The 12,859-nt window shown below is 38.8% G+C and overlaps 1 protein-coding gene across 4 annotated transcripts in view; it reads left to right on the top strand.

The window, feature by feature from the left end:
- Window positions 1–12,859, top strand: part of LMTK2 (lemur tyrosine kinase 2) — an 89,457-nt gene that overhangs the window by 45,303 nt on the left and 31,295 nt on the right. For all 4 annotated transcript variants that reach the window (XR_012161124.1, XR_012161123.1, XM_073362133.1 and 1 more), the window contains one exon: window positions 10,620–10,753. Coding sequence is in view for 2 of the 4 variants with exons in the window: in XM_073362133.1 (XP_073218234.1) it covers window positions 10,620–10,753 (134 nt within the window). In the remaining 2 variants the exon portion in view is untranslated. The remainder of the gene's footprint in view (window positions 1–10,619; window positions 10,754–12,859) is intronic.

Below are 12,859 nucleotides of genomic sequence, written 5' to 3'. Positions count from 1 at the left end.
TGAGTTTAGTGTTAACATTCTTTTAATGTCATTTATTAATGTAACTTCTTAAATTAAGAACTTTAAAATTTAAAAAAAATTAATTCAATAAGGTGGAAATCTGTTAACACTTCATATGGATTTTTGTCAGGGTTTGGGATCTTCAGATCCACAACACAGTTCTTAGGCTTCTAACTGATAGAATAGAAGGCTGTTATCTTTCTTGTGGATTTGGCACTAGAAGGACATGGTGATGAGATTCCCCAGTCGGTTTCACAGCAGTTTGTTAGCAAAAGAATGTTGAGACTCGGGAATAGTAGGCTCAATTTCAGGTTCTGTAGGGAAGGGTTCTCTTATGGTTAACAGACTCTTCTGTCCCTGCCCCTCAATCTCTCCCTGTCCATTTCTACTCCTATTTTTTCTGGTTTCTGCCCCTCTTGTTCCTGCACAGTTGGCTTTCCCCTCTGATCCTATCCTTCCTGCCCCCAACATTCTCTCTTCCCCCTTGCCCCTCTACGTTCAAATCAGGCAGCTTCCTCTTTCTCCATGCTGTGAGGGTGGCAGCAGGTGGAGCATTGAGAGCATAGGAAAGACAGTCTTCACTGGTCTCCGTTCCAGTTTTTGCTGCTACAGTAGCCATTGGCAGTGGGAAGAGCAGTTGCAGAGAAGGTTCTGCTTAGTCCTGGTAACCCTGGGTTAGAACATGTTTGGTCTCTGTGGGTATGGTGTGTGCACAGTCTGGTTGGAATGTAGCTGCTGTTAGGAAATGGAGCGTACTCAGTGAAAAACAGAATCTTTGGAGAATCTAGCTGCATAACTCTAGCTAGCCTATGCTGAGCATGTGCAAACGGAGATTTCAGAGGCTTATAAACTGCCCAAAGGTAAGCATATTTTTTATTGGCACGTTCCTAATGCCGGTATGACCTCCTTGCGAAACTTCAGTTCCCTGTTCCAAAATATGGAAAGTTAGAGCTTCTCAGATGCTTTTTTTACTCAATTTTTTTTAATATGGGCAAAGCAACTTATTTTTCCGTAAATTTATTTTTGGAAACGTATGAACCATTTTCCATAAATTTCCCAGAAAAATTCAGCCTGAGGTAGATACGGGTTGAAATTTTCTGTGCCCAAATGACTAATTTGGCAAAGTTGCAAGCAACTGAAAACAACTGTGTAATGGACAAGGAGCTGCTATGTAATAATCTAAGAATACTGAGATGTAACAATTTTATGAACACTCTGTGACCTTGTCAGTGAAGTCAAGTTGTTTGTATACTGGGTTCTAGGACTTCCCTGTGTGAATTCATTGATCTAGCTTAAGTGACTGGGGAAGAACAAACAGGAAGGCAACACAGTAGCTCCCTGTTTAAGCAACCTTGGACAAAACACTTCCAGGGTCAGGGCCAATTACAGAACTATGCTGTATTTCTAGGCCCCTGGCCAAAGTGACACAGCTGTTCTATCAGTATTCTGAATGAAGAGACCAAAAGAACAGTAAACAGTTTAAAAAACCTTTCTGAGGAAATGGGAAGGTGGTGGTGGTAGAGGGGAGGAGTCCGTTGTCAACAGCTGTTAGGGGGACAGGTTGATACAGAGAGACTCTGTAGGAGAGTCTAAGAGAGTTGGATTTTTTCCCCCAGGTTCCAGGGAATGGTAAGCCTTGCAGACAGATGGACAGGGCAAACATAGGGGTTTAAAGGATTGTGGTTTCAAAGAATTCCTAAATTTCATTGCAAAATGTATGAAGGCAGAAATAGACTCAAGTGTGCATATATAATTTACATCAAAAGTAAATCTTCCAGAAGCAATAAAGTAGTGATTAGGCTTTGCTTGTAAAATTTTCATTGTTAATCAGTTTTACCAGTATAAAATTCTTTCCCTAAAAGCTCAGTGCACAAGTATGATTGTATTCACATTAATTGATGCAAGCAATTTCAAACAGAATAGCAGGGTGAACCTATGACTTTTCTCAGAGGAAATGCTAGTTAACCTCCAAAGATGACTACACTGTTTTAATCATTGGCTTTTTTGCTCAGATTGTATTCGCTGGATTTAAATAAATTGAGACACATGAATCCCTGATAGAATATCAGTCATCTTTTCTCTTTATAGAAAAATGATTTGAGTTTAGAAGAAAGTTGCGTTTTACACTGCTTATGTTAACACAAATAAACACATAATCAGCCCTTACTGCCATATTTCTGAGTAGTTAAATTATTTAACTTGACTTTAAAAATTACTCAATCTTAAAATGTACAAGTTGCCCTACTTCACTTAGTACAGAAATATTCTTTTATACTCTCGTTTGGTTTGAGACTTAACAGTTAATGCCAGAATTTATCATGGTCCAGTAGAAGGTAATCCAGAGAAGGATTTTACTTATAGGGGATAAAATAAACTTTCAGCTTAATTGCAGCCAGTAAGCTTGACAGCCAAAAAAGTGGCTTTCATAAACCTGAATGCAGTTAAATTATCTCATTGACATGGAAAAAAAACACGTGCTGGTTTCTGTTCCAAGCAAACTAAAAATTGTATCTAGAAGATAGAGTAATAAATGTATAATTAAAATATATAGTAAATTAAAATTAAACAAGGCTTGCCTGTATAATTTGAGTTTTTCAGACTGAATATCTAGACTACCTGGCGGAGTTCTGACCTCTAGGGTAGGGTTCTATGTATTGTGATTTTCTTTTTTTTTAATTCACTGAGAATACTTATGTGCTAGATGCCAGACAGGCAAATAAGATGTGGTCCCTACACCAGAGATCTTACAGTTAATCAGACATCATAAGGGAAGAGGTAAGGATAATGAAAAACAAGATTTACTACTTCAAGAACATATGTGCGGTACTATTAAACTAATTTCTCAGTCTCATGCCTGTTTAGATGGTGAGGTGGGGGAAGAGGCTAGGGAGTGAGGATTAAAAGGCAGTAAGATTTGGAGTGAGGGTGGTGGAGTGGTGAGAGTGGAGAGGGGAATATGGGATGGGTGAGGAAGGGCCTCAGGGATTGGAGTTCTGTGATTGTAGCAGTCCAAAGAAAACTCAAGTATAGATATCAGTTCTGATATCCAGAGTCTGCTATTCTAGAAGCTGCTTCTACTGCTGTGGCTGCAGTAGAAACTGCTGGTGGAATTTCTGGGCAGTTTAGGCAGATATAGAAAAGGTGGCAGGCCCTGCACTAGCCTTGTCCCCAGATGACTGCTGCTAGGTGTACATGGGTATTTGCAATGACTTGAACCTTGCATACTCTGCCATTCAAGTTTCCTCAGTTCCCATTGTGGTCCTGGCAAGGTTGGTGGCTAGAGTCATTGGTGCCTTGAGTGGCTTCATGTGGGTCTAGTGGGAGGCAATATATTATATATACTATAGCAATATCATCCACAGTAAAATCCTTCACTTTGTTACTAGTATTTGTGAAAATGTGTGAAATTCTAGTCAATAGAAAATAAATTTCCTGTGTTAACATCTGCATGAAGAGGAAACTGATTTCTAGCAATAAGATGCAAATCATGTTTGATGCAGGAACTGTTATGCTTTCAGAAATTACCTGAAGTGACTATCCTTTCTGGGGGTGAGAATTAATCCATTGTTCATGGCACTTCTGGCAGTAACGTGTCTTTGTGATAGAGCTATTAAATTTATTTTACCTTACTCATTTTACAAAACTGAAAAGGAAGCAAATGAACACTCTGAAAACGTGTAAATTTACATGGGTGGCTGGGTAAAGAGATTAAATCCTAATTTTCACTTTGTAACATAAAGAATTAAAGCCAACTTCTTTAAAATAGTTACTGTAGAAGAAGTATGTGCTTAATATATGTTACTTCATCTTAAATGATCCTGTAATAGTTTACATGATACTTTGGGTGCAGTCTTCTGATCTATAATTACTTAATGGTAAAATGGTTACTGTCTTAAGATGGTGCCAAGTTAGTATAGTAGCCAGCTTATTTACCTTAATATATTACCAGCCAGATGCAGCCAACTTTTTGTTAGCACAGCAAATCCTTTAATAGAATGACCTAAATTATGAGCAAAGAAAACTTTAGAATAAGTGGAGTTACAATTTGTATTGTGAGGTTGGCTTACCTGTCAAAATCTACTTCTGCAGAAACTCTCTCTCGGAGCCTACGAGTTTCATGAGCAAATGAGGTCAGCAGCAGTCTACAGTTATTTGAAGTGCTCTGCATGTGCTTAGAACATTGTGTTGCCGGTGAAGTCTCAAATAGTTGGAGTCACAAAAAGAGCAGCCTTCCACTGACAGTCATTTTTAAAACTTCAGAAGCTAGGTTATTTGTTTTTACAGATATCTTAATCTTTCAGTGTATGAGATTCAGGACTCTCAATTGTGATTAAATTCTAATGCTTGTGTTTTTCCACAAGTCTTATTTAATAAACTTAACTTTCCTTAGGACTGTGAAAATCATCTTTCCCCCATGCCTTTTGATGCAGTCAAATGCTGAGCACCTCTTCGTTTTGTCACAAACTGTCAGCTGAGTACACTACCTGTTGAGAAGTAGCAGCAAAATGGCAGCATTCATTGAAATAAATTAACATGATTCACAGTGAGATCTAAGCTGACCAGGGACAACCTGAATTTTCAGAACTTTTTATTAGTAAATGCACAATGCTGTAGTGGCATAAAGGCTTTATAAGTATGTTTGGGATGGCTACATTACTTAGAGTGCTAAAGCCATGATTACGTAATGCGTGTCATCCCAGATGAATCCCAGGAAAGTCATTATACAGCCACATACAAGTTGTTTTTGTGTCCTCCTTTACTGATACTTTTTATATTGCTGCTTGGAAGGTAGATTGCCAGAGTGCTTGTCTAGATGGAGAGTCAGTACATGGCTGTAAATTTACAGTGCACTAGCATGTGGTGCCCGAACTGTCTGTGTGGACCCTGCTACTGCACATTAAAAGTTCACTAGTGCTTATTGATCTGAGATCAAAGCACACTAAGGAACTTCTAGAGCATGGCAGTAGAGTCCACATGGATGGTTAGTATGTGGCACGCTAATGTACTGTAGATTACCCCCTAGCTTGCTGTGCACTGACTCTCCCTTTTGATAAGCCCTTAATTACTGTGTACAGTGACAAACTAAAATGCATTTTAAAATGCATTTTAAACTGACTTAAAATAGCTCATCTATAAAACATTGTTTTATGTAAAACATATATAGCTAAATTATTTACTAAATGAGAGCCCCATAGTCCATTTTTCTCCCTAAATTTTAAAAATGGGTATCAGAAACTCCTATTCAGTGCACTTGAGAGACAATCTAGGACTTTAATCCAACTGGAGCAAACCGTAAATGAACAGTTGCTGTCATTCTGAATGATAGTTTCACAAAGAACATATTGACTGTTATTCTTGCAGCTTGCTGCCATCTAGAGCTAGCTAGGCAGTTCTGTTCAATGCTTTTTTAACATGTAATTTGAAACTGAATTGTATAAGTGAGGATGCTGTTTTCCTAGTGAACTAAATTTTAGTTTGTGTGTATGTTTTCACTGGCAAGGTAAACAGTGTATATATTGACATATGCATCCTATCTTTGAGATATAATCCACATATCAAATTATGGTTTGAGTAGCAGCGGTGTTAGTCTGTATTCACAAAAAGAAAAGGCGTGCTTGTGGCACTTTCGAGACTAACAAATTTATTTGAGCATAAGCTTTCGTGAGCTACAGTTTACTTCATCGGATGCTGTAGCTCACGAAAGCTTATGCTCAAATTTGTTAGTCTCTAAGGTGCCACAAGTACTCCTTTTCTTTATATCAAATTAAAACAATTGTCTAATCATACATTTAACTGTTCTAAAAGACTAATTCTATAGCATGATGAAAATATCAAATATTTCAAACTTTATGAAATTAGCATTGAAAACAGGGCAGAAGAAGAGATTATAATGAAGGACCCAATGTACCCATAATAGAAAAGCTACAGATTGCTTTAATTGTAAATAGTTATACTGATTTAAAACAAAGGATTTATACTAAACTTATTGTAAAAGCAAATGTGGATAGAATAGCAACTTGTACTGTAGACATAATTTTGATGTCCAGATTATTTAAAGTAATGTGTTTTAAACAGGGATGGCAGCTGCTTATTTTTTTACTTATTTAGTAAGTTCTCCATTGCCACATCATTTGTCATGCAGTATTAGATGAAAATAACATGTTAGTAATCTCTTTCATAACCTGTATGTTCATGAGACCATGCATGAATGCCTAGGAAGGAGTACTGTACAAAGAGATCTGGGGGTCATAGTGGATCACAAGCTAAATATGAGTGAACAGTATAACACTGTTGCAAAAAAAGCAAACATTCTGGGATGTATTAGCCAGAGTATTGTAAGCAAGATACGAGAAGTAATTCTTCTGCTGTACTCTGTGCTGGTTAGGCCTGTACTGGAGTATTATGTTCAGTTCTGGGCGCAGTATTTCAGGCAAGATGTGGACAAATTGGAGGAAGTTCAGAGAAGAGCAACAAAAACGATTAAAGGTCTAGAAAACCTGACCTATGAGAGATGATTGAAAAAATTTGAGTTTGTTTAGTCTGGGGAAGAGAAGACTGAGAGGGGACATAACAGTTTTCCAGTACATAAAAGGTTGTTACAAGGAGGGAGAAAAATTGTTCTCGTTAATCTCTGAAGATAGGACAAGAAGCAATGGGCTAAAACTGCAGCAAGGAAGGTGGTTTAGGTTGGACATTAGGAAAACTTTCTAACTCTCAGGGTGGGTTAAGCATGGAATAAATTGCCAAGGGAGGTTGTGGAATCTCCATCTTTGGGAGATTTTTTAAGAGCAGGTTAGTCAAACACGTGTTAGGGATAGTCTAGATAATACTTAGTCCTGCCATGAGTGCTGCGGACTAGACTAGATGACCTCTCGAGGTCCTACGATTTTATGTGCTACTTTCCTTAACTTGTGCATTCATATAACATATAACCAGTTAAGATCTTTGAGTAAACTAATTCTAGTGACCTTTCAGCAGAAGTATGAATATAAGTCTATGCTGCATTCCTGGCTGTGTTCCAAATGAGTCATTATGTAGGAGTATCTTACCTTCTGCAGGACTGGAGCAGTGTGCACACCCAGCATTGTTCTAGGATATGCCTATAAAAGACTATCGTAACATAGTTATGTCAGCATATCTATGTTGGCATAGCCCCATATTGTAGATGCAGTCTCCACTGACAGAAGGGGTTTTTTCTGTCAGTGTATGAATACCACTTCCCTGGAAATTAACTGTTGATGGATGCCCAATGAAGCGAGCTGTAGCTCACGAAAGGTTATGCTCAAATAAATTGGTTAGTCTCTAAGGTGCCACAAGTCCTCCTTTTCTTTTTCGAATACAGACTAACACGGCTGCTACTCTGAAACCTTTTAATACTAAGTCATTAGTGTTGTTTGCCCAAACCCGTATGAATCACTAAAATGTTTTGAGTTGATAAGGTATTGTTTGGCTTGGTATTGTTTTTTATGTATCTTTGTATTATCACTTGCCTGTTGACAGTGTTAGCTGATGCTGAGACCTTTGCTTTGCTTTGCATAAATCTCTAATCAAGAGTTTATAGAGATCATTTGCACTGACTTTCATTTTTTGGAAACAAACCAGGTTGATATATATGAAGTTTAGAGGACTGCAAGTACCAGTGTTTTGAAAGATGAAACTTGATCAGGCACAGTCTTTAAAGATCAGCAGCTGAGAAGGGCTTAGTTTTGTTTACTGTCTCTTTTCCTGGAAGATGTGTTTGTGATTAGTCCTAAAATGATAAATACCAGACAAGTATTTGGATTTAATAACAATTGTAGTGCAGCTTAGTGTTGAAGTTGCAACTTCATATCTTTATAAACAAGATAAATGTATTTTTGTGCTAGAAATGAAACTTTAAATGGTCACCTTAAAATGTAGGTGATATTGGCTCAGTGGATTATAGAACTATGGTTGGGTTAGTATTATATACTGCTGTGAAGGACAGTTTCCCTTTTACACCAGCTCTTCATCCAATCTGCATTCCCCCTTCCCAGCAGGCTCCTTGCCCACCCTTCCATGTCCCATCCCATCTCCCTTCCTCTGCAGCTCCTAGTCTGTCTTAGGAGGCTCCTTGTCTCAGTATACTCCCTGGTCTATTTTTTTGTTCCCTCCGTATTGAAATCAGGCTGGTTTGTCCTCCATGCTGACTGGGGTCCAGCAGGGGAGAGTCATTGAGAGCAAAAGAGAAGCAGTGCCCATCCCAGAGTGGCCGTTATAGGGAAAGACCCCTGCTTGGTTCTAGAGTCTTGCAACCCAACCCAAATCGGATTGCAAGTGTTGGGTCCAGGTTGGGTCAGGTGAGAAAACAACTGGACCCAATCTGGTCGGTGTGATGGTGGTGCATGTCCTGCTGGCTGCTGACATCTTGCTATGTTGTGTGCACTGCAGAGTGAGTGTGCCGAGGAGTCTCAGCACCTCTTTCTCTGCAGTACATGCAGCGCAGCAGGGGTGGTAGATGGGAGGAACAGGGCACGCAGCCACCATTGGGACAACCGCATGGGCAGGAGGTGACAATAGCACTGACTTAGGTTCATGGGGAAGAATTGAGTCATGTGGGCTTGGGTCTGGGCTGGGCTTAAAAATTAGTCCCCAGCAGAGCTCTAGTTTGCTCCTGTAGCATGCTCAGTCATTATGCAATAGTGCATGTGCAGTCTGGTCAATGCTAGAAGCTGAGAGAGGCTCCAATATGCTCAGCGTAAATGGAATCTTATAGAAGTATAGGGCTGGAAGGGACCTGGAGAGGTCATCTAGTCCACACACCTCCATGTTAAGGCAAGACTGAGTATACTTAAGACCGTCTGTGGCAGGAGTTTGTCTAATCTCTTTTTAAATTCTTGGTACTTAACTTTGCATATAGTTAAAAATTTTTTCCTAATCTCTTCCCTAAATCTCCCTTGCTGCAATTTAAGCCATTTACTTCTTATCCTACCTTGAGTGAACATAAAGAACAACGGATCACAGTCCTTAACACATCTGATGACTATTATCTGGTTCTCCCTGCAGTCCTCTTTTTTTCCAAGATAAAACCTACTCAGTTTTTTAACCTTTCCTCATAGATCATGTTTTCTATAGTTGGCTGTTGTGCCTTATATATTGTCACTTTGAGAATCTGCCGGCTCTCCTGAACTCCTTTTTCCCTCAGATTTTGTTCCCATGGAACCCTACCTAACAGTCCTCGGAATTTGTTAGTTTGGTTTTTTGAAGTGCTTTGGAGATTTTAGCTGCTAAAATCAAAGAAGTCTCTACTTATCACATGTGAATTGCAATTTTTCAAAGGCTTGTAACTTGACCAAATTTTTAGGCACTTTTTCACATGGGTGGCAAAGTCACATACCTGACACACAAGCTACTGCCAAATTTCAAGTCACTGCTCCGAAGCATATGGTACAGAGCTGTTTTTAAAAAAGGTCCCCAGAATTTAAGATGGACAAACATACTTCTACCTTAGCCTCCTTCTTGGGAACACGTGAACCATTTTGGCTGAAATTATTTGGAAAACTTCAGTGTGAGGCAGACACCTGGGCATCTAAAATTTCAGCTCAAGTGGTTAGTCTGGCAAAGTTATAAATAACTGCAACGGGATCTTGTAATGGGAAGAATTAGGCAGGCTTAGTAGGTGGTGCTGCCAGCCCCACCTGAAATGAATTACTCTGTGCTTTTTACCTGTTTGTTGAATTGAATCTTATTGTGGTATACCAAAGACTCTATAGCACTGCAAAGCCTGGTGCTGATAACTCTCTGAATCCAAACATAAGAGCTATAGTGGCATTTTGGAGAGATTTAGACTTTCACCTTTATTACTGGATACAATTACTGTATTCTTGCTTCTGGACACTTCTGATAAACTGGTTAATTTTGTTTGAATGTTTAGGAACACACATTAATTATTGTAAACTCTTTTCTCAATTGCAAAATGACTCTCTTTCTAGCAGAGTTTATGGCAAGGACTCTACCATTTTTATATGATTTCCTTTGTTACATCTGATCCAAACTCATAAATCAAACCAGATGGAGCCCTCCGATGGGCACATTCACCTGTGTATCATTTATTCACCATATCACTTAAGTTCCATCCACATGCTGCCCTCCTGTGATGCCTGAATTCTCACTAGGAATGTGGCAAATAAGGCATGCAATTGACATTGAAAGAACTGGCCAATTGGGGACCGCTTGTCTTTCCCCACTTCCAAGGTCAGCTCTGCTGGTTTGCAGAATATTGTCTTTAGATGGCTTCACACCAATCTCTTTGTGGTAGCACAAGGCCATCAAGCCATATTTTTCATTTTAAGTATTATTGCTGTTCATTGTATACATATGAAAAAGTGATCTAGAGTGTTAACTACTGAATGACTTGAAATGAAATACCCTTAAAAGAAAAGTACCATATGCCTTAGATGCCTTCTGTAAGAATACCTGTAGAGACTTGAAACTTGATGAGGAGACTCTATATTAAGAACAAACTTATGTTTAAATACTAATAATAACCTTGTTCACTGATGAGGACCAAGTAATATGTCTTGTTGCTTCTTCATTAAGTATCTGGGTGCAAGCAGTGTACTAGATAGTTGATAAGAATTTCCATCTATTTTTGTTTACAGGGTGACCTAAAAACCTATCTCTGCAATGAGCAGGAGCATATTAATGGAGATTCACAAATAATGCTGCTACAGAGAATGGCGTGTGAGATCGCTGCTGGACTTGCCATAATGCATAAACATAATTTTGTGCATAGGTATGCTTTCCAAATAAATAAGAATGTTTGTTTTGTTATGCTGCACTTTAAAACTCATGCAGACTTTTCTTTGTGTCATGATTGAAATAAAAGCAATATGTATCAAAGTAAGAAATTTTAAGATATGATTCTGAATCAGTTAGATGATATTTTTCTTCATTAAGAAGGGTTATTTGTATTCATGGAGTTGGTAACTAAATTATAGTATTTAAATCCTATACCTGGAGCAGGATGATGTGGCTCCTCCCCCCATCCACCTCTGCCACATGTGTCACAAGTGGCGGAGGAGCCGGAGCCGAGCAGAGCCCGGGATCGGGGCAGGACCTGTGGCCAGTAAGGGACCCACTGCCCTGGGCGGCTTAGAGCTGGGTGGGCACCCCTGGTCCACCCCCCTCCCCGCGGCTGACCCGCCCCCCAGCCGCTCTGTCGGTTACTGTCTCCTCTGTGATGGTGGGGCCGGGTCTGAGATCGGGCTGGGGGCCCACGGGCAGGATGTACAGCCCCAAGCATCTCACTCCAAACGTTAAAGCTATAGCATTACGGATTCTTTTAACATTACCAGTATCAGTGGCTTCTGGTGAGCGCAGTTTCTCAAAACTGAAATTACTAAAAAATTATTTGAGGTCCACCATGTCTCAAAATAGTTTCGGGACTTGCATTAATTTCAATTTAAAGTACCATTGCAAAAAATATAGATTTCACTGAATTATTAAAAGACTATGCAAGTATAAAAACCAGAAAAATTCAGTTCATATAATTTTTTTTAATTTATGAGAAACTGGGCGCATTGGAAGACACTAACGTTTTTCATTACAGTGTATAGTTGAACCCAAATTGTTTGTAATTGTGATTTTGTTAAAATGAGTACACTAGTAGGAAATTGTTTTATTTCACTAACTACAAATTCTCTGTTTTCATTTTTTTAAATTTTAAACAGTCAACCCCCCCCCCCCTCAAAATATTGCAAAGTGCAAACGTGTAAAAGCCCCGCTTCCCCCCCAAAAGTGGGGAGGGCGGCCAAAAAATGTTTTGCTTGGGGCGGCAAAAAACCTAGAGCCGGCCCTGAACGCAAGCAGCCAGCAAAGGGGTGAAGTAGACATCTCTGCTGCCATGTGGAAGAGCTAGTTGTGCTCAAAAGAATTGAGTTTGAGTTTGGTTGAGCTCGGGTGCATTGCTGTGTTGTATGAAGGAAATATGAGCATAATGGTTGTGTTCTCAGATGATCTGTGTGTCCACTTTAAGGGTCAACAACTGCTTAAGTTGACTGTCCTGAGCAAGAATTTCAGAATCATTTTGTCTTAATGAATTCCCCCAAGACTTAGCATCTATATAAATAGTGTTGTCAATGAAGCTTATTAAATCTCATGATTCGAGACACTGCATACTGTCAAATTTTTGTCAAACTTTCTTACTGAAATCTTAACCCTAAAAATGACAGTTTATATAGTACAGTAGAAAATATATATGTCCCAAAACAGCATGGCCCAACTAGAGAATAAATGGAAGTAACTGCAAGGTAACTGCTTTCATATCATTTCAAAAATAGCTATCACTTTTTAAAAATCTCCAATTAAGTGCAAGACTTAGCTATAAAGCTGTATACTTTGTTATGAAAGCTCTTATAACTTGGAGCTTTAACTTGAACGCAACCATTAATCAGTTTCATTACTAAAATGGAGTAAACTGGTTAAGATTGCATTACAAGGAGAAAGGTTTGCATTAGATCCAATTATTTTTGCCATTTTTTGTTTGTAGGGTGAGGAGCTGAGGTTAATTGGTTTTGAGCCAAATTCAGCTTCAGTTTAAGCACGTGCAATTCTGCTTAATTTATAACAGACTTCTATAACATTTTCTTCGAATTACATTTTTACTTAGTTACCAGAGTTGAATAGCTAGAGTTTCAAAAGATTATATGAAGTAATCTGAAAGTAATCTATTCTGATTTTTTTTATATCTTGGAAAAAGGAATAAAGAATTTTTCCTTTCCTTGCTGGCTGAACTGCACCTAGTGCAGGGAATAGTGTTTGAAAGTGGAACAGTGGAGATGTCAAACTGAAAAAACCCTCATCCATGTTTGATGATACTAAATGCAAGGGAACATCTTAA

Source organism: Lepidochelys kempii, chromosome 10 (genome assembly GCF_965140265.1).
Source record: "Lepidochelys kempii isolate rLepKem1 chromosome 10, rLepKem1.hap2, whole genome shotgun sequence".
Lineage (NCBI taxonomy): Eukaryota > Metazoa > Chordata > Testudines > Cheloniidae > Lepidochelys > Lepidochelys kempii.
Note: the sequence above shows the minus strand (reverse complement) of the source record. Positions and strands in the feature narration are given on the sequence as shown.